This window comes from Protopterus annectens, chromosome 5.part0 (genome assembly GCF_019279795.1).
Source record: "Protopterus annectens isolate FY-2018-M chromosome 5.part0, PAN1.0, whole genome shotgun sequence".
Taxonomy (NCBI): Eukaryota; Metazoa; Chordata; order Ceratodontiformes; family Protopteridae; genus Protopterus; species Protopterus annectens.
Genome location: NC_056735.1, coordinates 289245156 through 289261850, shown reverse-complemented (window position 1 = coordinate 289261850; position 16695 = coordinate 289245156). Strand labels below are relative to the sequence as shown.

General features: G+C 46.1%; 1 protein-coding gene across 1 annotated transcript in view; it reads left to right on the top strand.

Annotated features, from left to right (window-relative positions):
* EIF1AX (eukaryotic translation initiation factor 1A X-linked) overlaps positions 1-13205 on the top strand; it is a 312415-nt gene extending 299210 nt beyond the window's left edge. The window contains exon 7 of the mRNA XM_044072274.1: positions 12971-13205. Coding sequence (XP_043928209.1) covers positions 12971-12976 — 6 coding nt within the window. The 3' untranslated portion in view covers positions 12977-13205. The remainder of the gene's footprint in view (positions 1-12970) is intronic.
* The last annotated feature ends 3490 nt before the right edge of the window (positions 13206-16695 follow it).

Below are 16695 nucleotides of genomic sequence, written 5' to 3'. Positions count from 1 at the left end.
CTCTTCCATACAGGCCTGTCCTATTCTTCCATCAAGATACATGCATCAGCTATTTCAGCAGAATACAGCTTGGATCCTCCTGTCTTCTCTCATCCTCTGCTCAGACAGTTTCTGAGAGGAATTAAAAATGTAAAACCTCCCAGGAAACCACCATTGCCAGCATGGGACTTGAACTTTGTGCTAGAAAAATTGACACTTCCCCCTTTCGAACCAGCAGCAACAGCAGAATTACAATACTTATCCTGGAAGACTGCTTTCCTGCTGGCAATAACCTCAGCAAGAAGGGTCTCAACTACAGGCATTAATGGCAGTGCAACCCTTCCTGATCTTCCATCAAGATAGTGTCCATGAGAACAAATCCTACATTTATGCCTAAGGTGGTATCCAGAGTGTCTTTAAATCAGGCTATCCACCTACCTACATTCTTCCCCAACCCACAGAACAGGGGAAAAAGACTCTTGCATACCTTGGATGTACATAGACAATTACGCTACTACCTGGACAGGACCAAGTCCAATAGAAAAACTGACCAGCTTCTGGTAGCATATGCAACAGGAAAGGAAGGAAAACCAATTTCAAAACAGACAATCTCCAAATGGATAGGAAATTGCATTAGATTTTGTTACTCCTGCCATGGAAAGAAAACTCCAGAGAACATCAGGCCTCACTCCACAAGGGCTACAAGCCACTACCACAGCTTTCTTACGAGGAGTGGCTACCAAGGACATTATAGAGGCTGCTACTTGGACCTCCGTGCATACATTTGCCAAGCATTACAATTTACCTTTATACTCTAGATCCCGAGCAGGTTTTGCCACTGCTGTTTTGCAAGGGATCCTAACTACACCATAATCTCTCCTTTTTCCTCCTCCCCTAGTTTAGCTATGGTATTCTACCCATTTGTAAGGACTGCAGATGCATCCTTGAAGGACATAGTACAGTTTTGTACCTACCATAAATGTAGATGTCCGATAGGAATGCATCTGCAGTCAGGATTACCCACCCACCTTCCCTCTGTGGTACTCCTAGGGTATTTGCCATCCTTCAGCTAGCTTGGGGGGGGTCTATTATGGTGTATTTGTTTGTATATATGTACATACATGCTTATTTTATGTGTTTGCTCTCTACTATTTGGAAACATTGGCATTTATCCAAATTTAGCCATCCAAGAGGGCACCTGGCATCTGGGGCAAGAAACACTGAGGAAAATGGCGTCGGCTGATGCCTTTATACCCGAAAAACTGCAGCGATGACGTCGGGTGAAGTGTGACACCAGCCGAAGCCAGACCCAGACTTTGGAATCCGGCCGACCGAAGGGCTGCCTGACGACAGGACAACCCATTTGTAAGGACTGCAGATGCATTCCTATCGGACATCTACATGTAGGTACAAAACTGTACTTTTTCAGGAGTGGCCAGAGTTGTCACCAGATAAGTGTATGCAAATACTCTCAAAACTTTAATATGTTTCTGTAAAGGACCAGCCACGATGAAAAGTTTTAAATATATTTAATAAGAGCAAGAAAATATTAATATTTTACAGTAAACAGATTTTCAGTCACATGGAATATTAAAAATAACCCTGATGAAAAGTTTCACACAGATGCAGAAAAACAGTATTTAGCTAATCTCACTATCTGTTCCTGATTGACTGAAAGAATTACTGTTCACAAGTTAAATCACTATCACAAGGCAAGATGGTGTGGGTGGGGGTCTCTCTTGGTCAAGTTTCCAAGAACAGACTTGCCCCTGAGACTTCAGTCTTCTGTGATATAAAACATTATTTCTGTACAGAATGACATCACATACATCTGGTCATCTGACTTCTGTTTTCCACACTACTACCAACACTAAAAGCAGCTAGGGTTTAGTACCTGTTTGCTGCCATACATATATGGAGCTTATCTAAGATCTGTTGCCGCATCTGGAAGCCATAAAACAAAAACATTCTACTCTTCCTTTCAGGAGCTACAAACTATTCTCTAGCACAGACAATTACGTCTCTGGCTCCCTTCAAAACTGTGGGATAACATCTTTATGGCTTAACCCATAAAGTAATTTAATTTCAAGAATATTTTTTTCAAAGTCAGATTAATCTCTTCTCTTCCAGTATATGCTGTTACAATGTATACATTTAAACAGTTGCAATAATGCATGTGCATTTCTTTTTTGTACAGCAGGAAATACTGTTGATGTATTTTAACACAAGCAACTTTACAAATACATTTTTAAACACAAGCATCTGTACAAATCAGTTTGATATACAAATGACATAAAGTTCTTTACGAAATACCAGCTAGCTGTGCTGGCGTATGTTAAATGCCTACTGCCCTACTTCCCCTGGCATGGCTGGCAGTACCGGCTATTGTTACACAAGGGTTTGATGCTTGGAGAACTGTCCTTTCCTGTCTTTGATCTTATCCACCTGTTCCACTAGCTAGTACTGGATAGCTTTTCTGAGTGGAATTTCCCCTAGCTTCAAAATCTGTCCCTAACTCCTTGCAAGGAAACCCTTCAGCAGAGAGCATATAAGAGGAGACACTCTGACGCCCATGAAGTCTCTCATGGAAGAGAACCAAGATCCCTGGACTTCAACCCAGTATTTCCACCTTTTGTTAGACCCCAGTGGAGCCTGGTTGATGCCACAGTGGTGGCAGAAGCCACTAAGAAGGAGCAAGGTGACCAAAACTCCTCTGTCCATCAACCACACATGGAATCCACAGCGGTAGACAAGATTTGGAAAGTGAGTTTACTTCTGCTACATTTCAGCTGAGGTAGTCTTTGCTTTACATACTTCTCTAGACTACAGGGAGTCATGGCCAAGAACTTTTCAGTACTGTTTCCATGGCTGTAGAGCATCTCAAAAATAGGCTTCAGCTCACTTGTCTGCCCATTGCCAGTGTCAAAATAAGGCTGTACCCTGTACAGCGGGAAGTGCCTCTTGACCAAGCCGGTTCACACGTGATCATTAGGAGACGTGTAGATGTGGCATGCTACTATGTGGGGCCCTTCAAGGTGTCCCTTATCTGTTACCCTTTATAGCTCTTTTTTGTTCGGGCTATCTGTTAAAGATATGCTTAGCCATGCCGAACAAAAGGGGCACTCTACCATAGATGTTTTTGTCCTAACCCTCAATGGCTCTCTCCTAGCAAAGATGATGGTTCTGAATGTCACGGACCTTTCCAGGATTTGCGCAGGGGAAACTTCTTCCAAAGGCTGTGGAGAACATTTCAGTAGTAGTAATACAGGAGCCGGGGACCAGAGAGTCAGGGCCTCTGAATCCCTTTCTTTGATGACCCTTCAGGGTTGCTACTAAGGTCTGTCACTGTCCACCGCTGGAGAAAGTCAGGAGTCATCTCTTTTTGCACTGAGATGCAGGAACAGATATCACAAAGAAATTCATTGGTGCTAGGCATTTCCATAGGTTTCTACATCCCTCTTTCCTTCTCCTCTTGCTGTAAAGAAACAACTTCCCGACATTCCATCTAGTTAGCTGGAAGATGCAGTTCAAGAAATACCAATGCTGTTTCAAGAATGAGTCCTCCAAAAGGCATCAGACAAGCCAGTTATACACAAGATGGAGTTCTGAATGGTTGCTTTTCAGCCCATCTGTCCTCTTCTGCACAAGGACGATTAAATGTGCTCTGTAGAACTGCAGGATGCATTCCTTCACATAGAAATAGACAGGCGATCCAGAAGACTTCTACTCTCTCTCCTGGTAGCTACTCTTTACCCATCCAGAGTACTACCCTTTGGACTTGCTACAACCCCCAGGACATTTATGAAATGCATGGCAATCGTAACAGCTCATTTGAACCTCCAAGGATTCCAAGTGTTCCCATACCTGGTGCTTGGTTCCTCACCACCCTTTTAAGCATCTACTACTGCAAGCCAAGGGTTACATGTTCCACGTCTGCAATAATTTAGACATCTCCAGGAAGCATGTCTAGTCACATCTAGCACCATTCTAGATCCTGGAAGTTAGAGGGTTATCTTTAGTTCTACAACTAAGGTGGTTTCCTTCTCCATTGCTTCATTTCCTTGAGGCATCAAGTTTAGGCTATGCTATTTCTCCTGTTTCCTTCAGCAGGATTAGTTCTAAAAGTTCTGGACTCGGTGTTAGCTGGCTTGCTTCTATTCCCCTTAGCAAGATTTAGATGCAAATCTTTCAATGGATGTTGGGAATACAGTGATGCATACCCTACCAACCCTTTTGTTTGCCATAATCTTCACCCCCTATCCGTAAGTGCCATATTCATTGACTGTTTCAGCCTGATTGTCTGTTAATGGACAAAGTTTCGCTGTTCTGCCTACAGTCACCACAGTGACGACGTATGCTTCCCAAATGGGGTGCAGAGGCACTAGCAAATGTGGTCTAAGGCACTTGGTCCCTTCTGGAGTTCAGATTGCATAGCAATGTAGTAATGTGACTCATTTCAGGATTTTTTTCCCTCCAGGGACTTTTACAAATCAACATGCCAGTAGTGTGTTACTTAAACAGGAGGAACCAAATCTTAACCACTGTGCAGAGAAGCCATGAGGGTCTGTAAATGGGCTATCACCTAAAACCTCTGCTCCGTTGCAACATACATCCCAGGGGAAATCCATTGTTGGACTTGCAGGCAGGTTTAACTCATCCATTCGAATGCCTCAACCAGTCAGTAGCGAACATGATTTCTAACTGCTGGGGTTAGCCATGCTGCATCTGATTTGCTTTGCCCCTCAACCGTAAATGTGATATTAATTTCACTCTGATCCCCCCCCCCCCTTCCACTGGGGGGTTAGATCTCCATGATGTGCTCTTTCACTATGGGGACCCAAGGTTTTGTGTGTTCAGTTTTCTATTTCTGATCCCCAAGTTATTGCAGAAAGCAAGCAGGCTAAAGAGCCCTACCATCCTCTCTACCCCCTTCTGGCCTCCACAGTTATGGTTCCCCTTACTATGGTCCCACTTGGGATACCCTGTATGGATATCTAAGCCCACTCATCTCCTGTTTCACCCATTTGAATTTCAACATTACAGACTTCTCGCCTTTTAGTTGACCGCTGGTTCTCCCTTTCCAGTAATACAGTTCAACCTTGCTTCCCTGGTGTGTGAGCTTGTCTTGGCCTCCCAGAAGACCCCCACCATGAAAATCTACCAGAGGTAAAGGAAGATTCTTTATAGGGGCTTCCAAGCAGGATATTGAACCCTTTTTCAGCACCTATTGGGCCATTCTTCCTTTTCTCACTAACCCTTTTATGGAATGGGCTACCCCCCCCCCCACTATTACACTTCGGTTGGCAGTTATTTCCAGATTCCTTGCAGGAAACATTCTCTTTGGCATCTTCCAGCTTATGTCAGACTGACTTGAGGGAAGTTTTCATCCTCTATCCTACATTAATGGATCCCACTCCTCCTCAGGATCTGACAGAGGTCCTTCAGAGATTAATTCAGATAGCCTTTAAACTGGTGGATTATACACTATGAAGCTTGCCTTGGAAAACTATCGTTTTAGCAGCTATCTCCTCAGCTTGATTAATTTCTGAGCTGCAGGCCTTGTCGGCTAAGTCTCATTACCTTATTTTCTAAACACAGGGTGTCCTTGCTGACCAACCCTTTCTTTTTTATCTAACGTAAAAGTTTTCTTTCCAAACTCTAAATGAAAGTGCATACATGTTTCACCTTCTTTATCTCTGCAGACAATTGCATTATTTTCTCAGAACGACATTACAGGAAATCTAATCAGATGTTTGTATCTTTTTTTCCCTTGCAGCTTTAGTCAGGCAGTTTCCAAATTACTCTGGCCTTGTGGATTACTGATTTGTATTTTGCAGATTTATTTAAAATAAAAAGGGTTTTGAGTTGCGTCGTCATCCTAGACTATATAACTAAGTCACCTGCCTTTTCTTATGAACTTCCATTGGTGATATCGGTGATGTAACTACTTGGTCTAAGACTCGTACCTTGGTTCCACATTACAAATTGGACATTGTCTCCAGAAGCAGAGCTGCTTTTGATTTGACAGTGCTCTGGCATGTCCTTTCTTGAGGGCTTCCCAAGAGATTATGTAGCTGGGGGCTCTGACCCATTCATGAGGAAGAAGAAAAGGACATCAGATTTAGAAGTGATGTACTTACCATAACTTGGCATCTGTGTTTTCAGTTTGCATTCTTCCTCACCTTCCCACCCAGCCATCCCCCGGTCTTGTCACTCCTAGAAAGTTCTTTTGAATTATTTGGGAACCCTGATGTTCCTGGTTTGAGCACCAATCTTTTTCTTGTGTCTATCCGGTCTCTCTAACACAGTGGGCAGTAAGGCAGCAAACTGGAGTGAGGAGTTGGAGATGGCTAGAGCATTATGGGTAGAGGGAGGAGCTCGAGATTTGTATCATTATGGGTAGGGGGAGAAGCTCGAGATTTGGATCTAAAGACTTGTATGCAGCCAAGTCGGATCAGATCCTAGACCCATTCCTGAGGAAGAATTAATATGGACAACGCAGATGCCAAGCTATGGTAAGTACATAACTTATAATCTGAAGTAGGAACTTCATTTGTCAGCAACCTGTGGGATACGGATCCAATCTCGGATCCGAGCCGGCAACTTCTATCATAGCATAGCTCCGAGCTCCTAGCTCCTCCCCTTACCCATAATCCCCTGCCTGCCCTAACTGACCCCAGATCTAGTTTGCTGCTCTTCAAGCAACAGCTAGGTTCAGAGCTCTTAGCGTTTTTGTGAGAGAAAAAGTTTATTTCTTCTTTCTGAGTGACTGACTGTGTGTGTGGTAGGTTTACCCTTACACTATTTTATATCTTATATTTTTAATTTAATTTAAAATATTTCTCCCTCCCCCGCTGGTCGTAGCATGTGTGTGTGAGGGCCTAGTGAGTGTGCTTTTCTACAGTAATGTCGGAGGCCCCTAAAGCCATTTTTTCAAAATGCACCGAGTGTGGTCACAAGCTTTCACCGGCTGATGGCCACACTCTGTGCGTTAGATGCCTTGGGGTTGAACACCTCTCTTCGGGTTGCACGATTTGCGCGGCGTTCAACCCCAGGGCACTCAAGGATCGAAGGTCGAAGCTAGTTCTGGCGGGCCTTCTACCCCCAGACTCTGCTTCGGCCTCCGGTACTTCGGTGCCCGCTACCCCCCCGGTAGCGGTCACTCCGGACCTCCCTTCCTCCGACCAGGACTCAACCTCACGCTTCGGCTCCAGAGGATAGGGAGGCCAGGAAAGAGAAGCGGCGGGAGAAGCACCTTAAGCGGCAGGCCGAGGACTCCTCATCGGAAACGCCCGCCAAGAGGGCTTCTCCGTCCAAGTCTTCTCTATCTCCTCCTCCTCTGATCCGATACCCTTGTTTCTCCCCGGGACCCGAGGAAGAGGTGATCCGGTCCCCGTCGAGGTCATCGAGGTGACACTCCAGGTCTGCCTCGGTGGCCTCGTCGAGGTCCACTTTTAGCATGTCTGATGCGGACATGGACCGGATGAGGAGGAGATTCATCCAGGCCCAGATGCAGATGGGAGTGCTCTTGCCTCCCCCCCCCCCTCTGGGGGGGGGGAGCTCGACCCCTTTTTTCGCTCCTATAGCTCCTTCTCTGACCCGCATTCCGGGCTCGGAGCCGAGCCACGTTGGATTCGGGGGTAGGTTGGAGCTGACTGTGCTGGGCATGTCGGCTCCGACTGTTCCCTCGAGTTTGTCTGATCCGACCTCTCGGAGCTGTGGGCCGAGCTTCGGATCCGAGGGATTCGGTGTGCTTTCGGCTCCGTCTCGGTTGGAGCACACTGGTCCTTTCCGATCAGACGTTCTCGGCGCCGGGTCCAATCTCCGCTTCGGATCCGAGTGGGAGTCTGATCTCGGATCCGTCAGAGCGGCTCCCCCTCTGCTTTTGCTGCGGTGGAGAGGGCACTGTTGAGTGCTTCCAGGCCTCCGGTCCTGGCTTCGGCTCCCTCCCGCACTCCTCATCTGGTCCTGGCTCCCCTCATCCGGCCCTCTGGGCAGCCTGCCTCAGCGCTTTTAGGAGTTCCAGTGGAACAGGATACAGCCCGTGAGGACTCCTCGGACAGCCCCCCCGAGGAGATTCCTCACAAGGCAAAGTGCAAAAGGAGGCACATGGACTCCCCTGAGAGTCTCACTGAAGATACGGACTTGGATGAAGGGGAAGGCTCCCCTAGATCACCCCCCGAGGATGTCTCCTTTGGAGACATCATGGAAATGCTCAAAATCAGGGGTGGGTGGTCTGCCCCAAGGCTTCCTCTGACTAGTCCGTATTCCTTAAGGCGTTTAAGGCAGGACCATCTACCTCTTGGGTGTCCCCTCCACCCGACCCCCTGGTGGATCTCATATCCTCTAGGGCTTGGAAGGAACCAGACACCGTAGTGCCGATCCCGAAGCGTCCAGACAAAATTTTGAGCCCCCCTGCAGAGAGATCACATTGGAGAAGAGGTCCCCCTGTGGCTGCAGCCACCAAGAAAGAGTTGGCTCAGGAGAGCCCCACGGTTCATCCTCCGAGCAAGGAGTCTCGCGCGATGGACCGTCTTGGAAAGCGGTCCATCAGTTCAGCGACCTTCTCTGAGGGCCTTGAACTACATGGCACACGTTATTCGGATGCAGCGGGATCTAATTAAGGAATACGCTGCTTCCCCCCCCCCCCCCAGGGTCCATGTCGGAGGGAGACAAGGATCTGTACTCTTCCCGAATGGCCACCCTCTGCTCTATCTCTAATACCTCTGCGTCTATTGTCTCATGCTACGGAGGGAGCCGCTAGAGCAGGCGGAGTAGGGCTTGTCATGAGGCAGGCCTGGCTCCGTCACTGTGACTTCTCGGAACCCTTTAAGGCGTCATTCGCGAATGCCCCTTTTGATGTTTCTGCACTGTTCGGCAAAACCGTTCGCGACTCTTGTCCAGAGCGAGAAAGATGGGAAGACCTTGTCTGCCGTCGGAGTCCGCTTCTCTGCACCCCAGAGGTAGAACCAAAAGGGTCAGAAGAAGATGTGGTTCCGAAAATCGCATCAATCCCAGTCTGCTCAGGACAACCAGTCCTCTCGTGGCAGAGGAGGACAGGGAGGACGCCGCCCCAGAGGCAGAGGGGGTCCTAGGAATTTTGGGTCCAGAGAATCTTTCTCTGAGAGGCCCACGCAGAACCCCTGAGGGGTTTCCCGACTGCTCCACTCTGGAGGCAGTCGGGGGTGGGTGTTTTTCGAAGCACCTGGCAAAATGGGAGTCCATAACAATGGATCGCTGGGTGCTTCGTATTATATCCAGAGGTTACCAAATTCCCTTCATAGTAAACCCCAGAATCAGAAGCCTTCCCAACGTCCCACCCAGTCAAAGGAAGGCGGGGGCTGCAGAAATTCAGCAGCTTCTACAAAAGAGCCATCCAGCCCGTCCCCCCAGATCAAGTCGGATCAGGGTTTTACTCCAGGTTCTTTCTGGTGCCAAAAAAGACTGGGGACTTGAGGTCCATCCTCGACCTCTCTCTCCTAAACCTGGCGGTACCCAAAGAAAAGTTCCGAATGGTCACGTTGCAATCCGTCCTCCCCTTATTGCGGGAGGATGACTGGATGTGTTCTATAGACCTCAAGGATCACATTATAGTGGACAGGCATTCCAGGAGGTTCCTCCACTTCCGTCTGGGAGCCAGTCACTTTCAATTCAAGGTCCTCCCCTTCGGTCTCCTCAGCCCCCAGGGTGTTCACCAAGGTCCTAGCAGTAATAGCGGCCCACCTGAGACTCCAGGGAATTCAGGTCTTTCCATACCTGGATGACTGGCTCCTCACAGCCCCAACAAGGCATCTACTTTGTTCATGCAGGGACTATTTTCTCGGTCTGGCTCCACTATTAGGATTAACCATCAACATGACCAAATCCTCTCTCATCCCTACACAGATGCTGGATTTTATAGGGGCGAGACTGGATTCCAGACAGATGCTTGCGTTCTTAGATCGGCTTCGCAACCTGATGTTGTACGTGCAGGCCATTCTTCAGCTGCAAACTCCTTCAGCGGAATTGATCCTGAGGGCCCTAGGATCTATGGCGGCTGCAATCCCTCTGCTGCCGTTGGCCCGGTTGAACATGAGGGTTCTGCAGTGGACCCTCCAGGTACAATGGTCCCTGTCTCACCCCATTTCCTTAAGCAAGGTTTGCAGAAAATTGTTCCTGTGGTGGCTCCAGTCTCCCAACCTCCACACAGGATGTCCCTTCTCACTACCTCCGCCAGTCGACACAGTGACCACGGACGCTTCTCGCCTGGGGTGGGGGGGCATTTTTCAGGCAGAACAGTCCAAGGCACATGGAACGACGTAGAGACCTCTTTGCATATCAACGTCCTAGAGATGAGGGTGGTGCTTTTGACGTTGCAGGCACTACACAACTCTCTTCCGGTAGGGACAATTGCAGTACAGACCGACATGTCGGTAGTCTGGTACATCAACCAACAGGGGGGAACCAGGTCTTAACCCCTTTGCCACGAGGCCATGAGAGTGTGGGAATGGGCGATTTCCACCAACCGCTTTCTCATAGCAATGCACATTCTGGAACGGTCCAACATTCTAGCGGACAGGCTCAGTCGTACTATCCTGACTCCTTACGAGTGGTCTCAACCACCGAGTCGCAGAGCAAGTATTTGCCCGATGGGGGCGACCTTGTTGCGATCTTTTTGCCTCTCCTTTAAACACGAAATGCAACGATTACTTCGCTCTGATCCCCCCTCCGGGGGAGTCCCCAAGAGACGCTCTAATTCATGCTTGGCCTCCCGGTCTGCTTTATGCTTACCCTCCTCTTCCCCTGATGTTGAAATTATTACAGAAAGCCAGGCAGCTGGGGAGCAAAATGATCCTCATTGCCCCATTCTGGCCTAGTCAGACGTGGTTCCCTTACCTATGGTCTCACCTAGTGTATCCACCATGGATTCTGGATCCCATCCCAGATCTCATCTCTCATCCTCTCTGTCTTCCGACTCCGAACCTGGTCAACCTCAAGCTGACGGCTTGGTTGCTCCAGTTCCACTCCTTATAAGGACTCCCGGGATCTCATCACCGGTCAAAGCCATTCTTGTAGCAGCTCACAAGCCTTCCACCAGGAAGGTTTATCGGAGTAAGTGGAAACGCTTCACCATTTGGGCAGAACACCGTCGTTTAGACCCTTTTACAGCCCCGATATCATAGATTCTAGATTTTCTAACCTCTTTCACCAGGGGGCTAGTTCTTCCACAGTCAAGGTACAACTGGCAGCAATTTCATACTACCATGTGGAGCAAGAGTCTGGCCCTCTTATCACTTCCAAACTGTGTAAGACCTTCCTCCTTAGGCCTGCAGTTAGAGGTGGTACCTCCATGGGATTTATCCTTAGTCTTGCAGGCCTTGACTGGTCCCCCATTCGAACCAGCGGCCACGGTTGATCTCAAATTTCTGTCTTGGAAGACGGCCTTTTTGGTGGCCATAACTTCAGCCAAAAGAGTATCGGAATTGCAAGCTCTTTGTCAAACCACCATATCTGGTTTTTCACCCGGATAGGGTTTACCTCAGGATCAATCCGTCCTTTCTACCTAAGGTATCTTCAGAAGCGAACATCAATCAATCCATCAATCTCCCAGTGTTTTTCCCCAACTTTCATAACAAAGAGTACAAGCTGCATTCCTTGAACATGCACAGACAACTACGTTTTTATATCCATAGAACTGCTGATCATAGGCAATCCGATCAGTTGTTTATCTCCTTTGCCAAAAGTAATTTTGGAAAATCAGTTTCTAAAGTTTCTCTGTCTCGATGGATCTCTAGTTGTATTCTTTCCATATCAGAGCTCAGGGAGGCCTGCACCTGAAGGAGTCCATGCTCATTCTACTAGGGCCATTGCCACTTCTGCGGCCTTTCAAGCTAGGGTTCCACTGGATGACATTTGTTCCGCAGCCACTTGGGCTTCATCTCACACCTTTATCAGCCATTATAAAATAGATGTTTCCCGGCTCTGCGGTGCTCCGGAATATCCTTCCATGAAGGCCACCCAAGATTTAGGTAGCTGGGGACTCTGTCCCACAAGTTGCTGACAAATGAAGTTCCTACTTCAGACTAAGAAATTATGTACTCACCATAACGTTCTGTCTGAGTAGGTATCTTCATTTGTCTGCAACCATCCCCCCTCCTTCCCCCTGACCGATATGATCGTTCTTGTGTTAGCATATGTTTCCATTGGGACACCTTTTATCTGCTGTGCTATGGGGCAGACTTGATCTGAGGTCAGTTTAGGGCAGGCAGGGGATTATGGGTAAGGGGGAGGAGCTAGGACCTCAGACCTATGCTATGATAGAAGTTGCCGGCTCGGATCCATATCCCACAGGTTGCAGACAAATGAAGATACCAACTCAGATGGAACGTTATGGTGAGTACATAACTTCTTTACTTCTGTGCAGAGAATTCTTTTTTTTCTGGCTATAAAAGATTCTTGGAAAATAGGATCATTGGGGAGGTTACTAGGCTGTCAACCCACAAGTCATTTCAAGCCTAGCAGTTTCATCACAATGTATTACCATAGAAATATTAGTTAATACCAAAGATTGCATTTAGTAATGGCTTCCCCATGTCCAGGAGGGTCTTGTGTGCTAGTCCCAGTAAGGATTTACAGTGCCTCATGCACTCATCCAGGTTCCTTTTTAAACAGTGTCATTAGAGGTGCTCAATTTCACGTGAACAGGTAGCATATTCCAAGCAACGAGGCAGTCGCTGGGAAATTGATCAGTCCCTTCAGCATGTTCTATTCAAGTCACAGGCCGTATTTAGGCATTTGTTTATGCACTGGAGCAGGAATTTTGTTAGCTCTTCAGTGGTAGTTTACATGTTTGTGTTTTTTTTTTTTCCTGACTGTAGAAGATATTCTTTCTGCATTTTTTACAGTTGACACATCTTGCTCTAGTGTGTTGTCCTGCTAGTTCACTGTAAATTTAGTGTGAAATCAACTACCTACAGAACATTTCAACCATTTTTTTTTTTTTTTTAAATAGATCTAGTTGAGGCGTATGCTGTCCTTAACCCTGGAAAACTTCATATCTTGTTCTGGATTTCATTTAAGTGTTCCCGTGGAAGATCAACAATGCTAGCATGGATGCAGTTTGAGAATGGACAGTATAAAGTGCATCTCCATTTTAATGTATTTATGGTTTCATTTTCTAGCTGTGAACATTTAAGTGTTGAAGTAACAAGAATGGCTGTCGTCAATAAAATGTCATTTTCCTTTTATAGTTGCCCTTCAAGTTTATAACTCCAGCATACTTACACAGCCTAAGGCCTTTAAAATAGAGCTGTTGAAGTTTAAGATGTGACATTCCTGGATTGAAAGCTGCTCTTGATCAAGATATTCTAATTTTAAAAATGTGCCTAGCTGTGATCATTATGGATACGGGTTTGGTGTAAAGCTTAGGCACTGTATTAAGTTTGCATTGAAAATTCTTCACTGGATACATATGGTTAAGTATATAAGCAGTCAAAGTGCATATTTTTGTACAGATTTTGATAAAACTTCCATTTTCAGGATTGAGTGACACGTGTTCATGTGGTAATTAAAATTAAAGGCAAAAACACACCCCACAAAACTTGTGTTGTACTACAATGCCTTTGTAAGTGAATGCAACAGTAAATGTGGAATAAACCACAAGGTGGCATTGCTGGTGTAGCAGTTGATGCTTAACTGATTTTTTCCTGTGCATGTTTTCATTATGTAAATGTATTTGAGAGAGAATGTTAGCTTTAGGTAGGTTTTGTAAGTGTCTTGAGGTTATTTTAATATTCGACTGATTATCAGTGACGCTCGTTTTGGCCCTGTTGAAAGGGATTAAAGATCACCCTGCTGTAGGTTTTAAATCCTCAGCTGTTTCTGATTTTGAACTGTCCTTAATGCATGCTTTTTGAGTGTACAGAGCAACTTTGATAGAAACATTAACAGGAATCCCCTTGCTTCCACAAAACATTGGGTTGATTTACTGGTGCATCACCCAGACTCTTGCAGAAGCAGAATTTATTTTGTCAGTGTGTTAGATTTTGAAACGGTAGGTTGGTGGATTGGGGAGTATTTGTCATTAAGCAATAGGCTGAACAGCTAGGAAAGAGAAGCTAATCATAGACTGTAGTCTGCAGTCAGATGCGTGCTTTATTTTTACCAGGCGCTTTTGAGGGACTGAAGTATTTCCTTAAAGGAGATAAATTTGAAATGAGGCAAATAGTCATTGAACGTGCACACATTTTTATTTGTGCAATTTTGAGGCTAAAAGGGTGTGAGAATTTTTCTTTTGCACAACATGAAAAGTCAGATTTGCATGTAAGCCGTGTAACAGACCCACTGGATCAGGTTTGTAGTCTTTTGATGTGTTTTTTGTTCTCTTAGGCATGCTTTTTATGCTTTTGGCTCAAGTGGCAGCTAAAGGTGATCCATTCTGATAGTTCTTTGTGTATATGTTGGGAGCTTGATTTTGGCAGTATTGCATTCGGGTTGTCCCATCTTAAGAAAATTTAAATTCCATCTGTTTTTCTTTACCATGCAAGTCACCTTTGGGACCTTCCGTATTAGAAGAGATGACAAGGGGTATGGCTGTTTTGTAGCATGGTAAATGGTGACCATCCTTTTAAGGAAATGAATGTATAGGTTTTGTCTTCTGCTTCTTTTTTTAAGGGGACATCTGCCTTATGAAATAAACAAGGCTCCAATGCCAGCCTACACTCCATCCTCGTCAGGACTTCATCCCTCTGAGGAACCCCCTAGGCCCTTTGGTAATCAGCCGCAGTTTCCCCTGAACGTCTGAAGTGGACATCTGCAAGGCCTCAGAGGAGGTGTGAGAAACCGGATACATGCTGGCCTCCGAACCATTTGCCACTGAGGAATTCAACCCAGAAACTGGGCAATCCTGCAGGTTTTCACCAGCTTCTAGAGACCTCCGGTGTAGGAGGCACAGCCGATAAATCTGACATGACTTTTTTGGCTGCCTTCTTCAGAGACAGCTGACCCACAGGCTAGGAAGTATCCTCCATAGCATCTTTCACTAAGAGCTTTAGATGCTGGTTAAGTTAAATGGTGAGAGAGGAAATATGACTAAGGTCTTTGGAATAAAAGCCTGACAAATCGTACAGGACGAATGGCCGTGAGAAGCTTCTAAACAAAACAAGCAGTGCTCGTGATGGTCTTAATGGGGAACTTGTCTCCCAAGCTGGCATTTGATTTACCCTATTTGGATGGCATGAAACCCCACAACACAAATGCTAAAAGCAAAAAAGGATAGAGTTAAAAAAAAAAAAATGGGCACTTACCTGAACTGCTAGCTAACCAGCAATGACTCTGGCAATCAGACTATTGAAAGATGGCATTCAGACTGGTGGCAAAGTTCTGTGGACGGTATGTTCAGAATTCACCTTCATGCCCTACTCTACGTGAGGCGCATATGTCTGTTAACAGCATACCTTAAAGCAATCTAAAGGGTTTGGTATACTGGCTGGATGTCAAGCCACCCTTGGCAGGATGTCTGTAATGTAATGAACACTAACATGAAGAGAAGGGCATCTACCGTTATGTTGAGATTTTACACAACTATACTTTTCACTTAGAATGTTTTAAGGAGTTGCAACAGGCATAATTTCATTTAGATTACTGTTGCACTCAAACCAATTGCAGTTAGGCCCTACATATGCCTAAACTTCAAGGACTTTGACCATCTCCCCTCACCTTGCTGACCTTGGATGCTGCTGTTCGCCAGGGGCATCACTGCTTTGTTTTTGTAAAGAGGAGCCTCATTTCTTATCTGGCTTTTTGCATTGTTACTGAGCATCATGCATTTTTGACTGACCAGGATCCAGAGCTGGACAGACAAGTATCCATTTAGGAATTTTTCCCCTTTATTGCAAAAATTTTAGGCAGTAGTTTGGTTGCAGGCATCCATAGACCTTAGCAGATATGTCCAGCACTGATAGAGTAAGAGTATGTATTGGCACCCAAGTCTTCTGTATGAACTACAGCTGCTAGTGTGCTTTTTGCTTAGTCTCAACACATTCATTTGTTTTTCTGTGCTAGGTGTAATAACAATTCTTATGGCATACCTTGACCAAAAGAAAAATGGTTCCTATATGATGCCATACCATGGGCTCCACACTAGTTTTCTTCAGGTGTCCCTCTTAGGAAGCATGAACAAGGTGGAGAAATAGGTTTGCCAGAAGTAGGAAAACAGAAGATGGTGACTCTTCTGAGCTTGCTGGCATCAAAAGGGCAGAGTGGCAGCTCTGAGCACATTAATGCCAAAGCCTCTGGTGATGCTCAGAGTCTGCTGTGCTGTTGTGTGCACATCCTCCCAGGGCATAGTTGAATCACTTGTAGGCACTTTCGGTGCTGGTTCCCAGGCATCCATGTGAGCCACCCATTTCATTGTCTGGGAATGGGGTGTCTTGGTACGAGAGGACACCAACTCTGAAGAGCGGTATTCTTAGTCTTGCATACCTGTTCTTGGGGTGGCATCTCTCTCTCCATGTCGAGAGCTAGTCATCTGAAGATGTAATGACCACCATGTTGTAAGCCTTGGCAGTATACTGATCTGAGAGTTGGATGTGCGACAGGTCCTTAGACCAAACTGCCTCCCAGGAGTGGCAAAAAAGACAAAGAAACTATTATAAAAAGAACCTTCTTGCCAAGGCAAGTCAGTCCTTCATTTCTAGTCACCTTGTTCAGAAGACTGGACTCTCCTTTTTTAGAGTT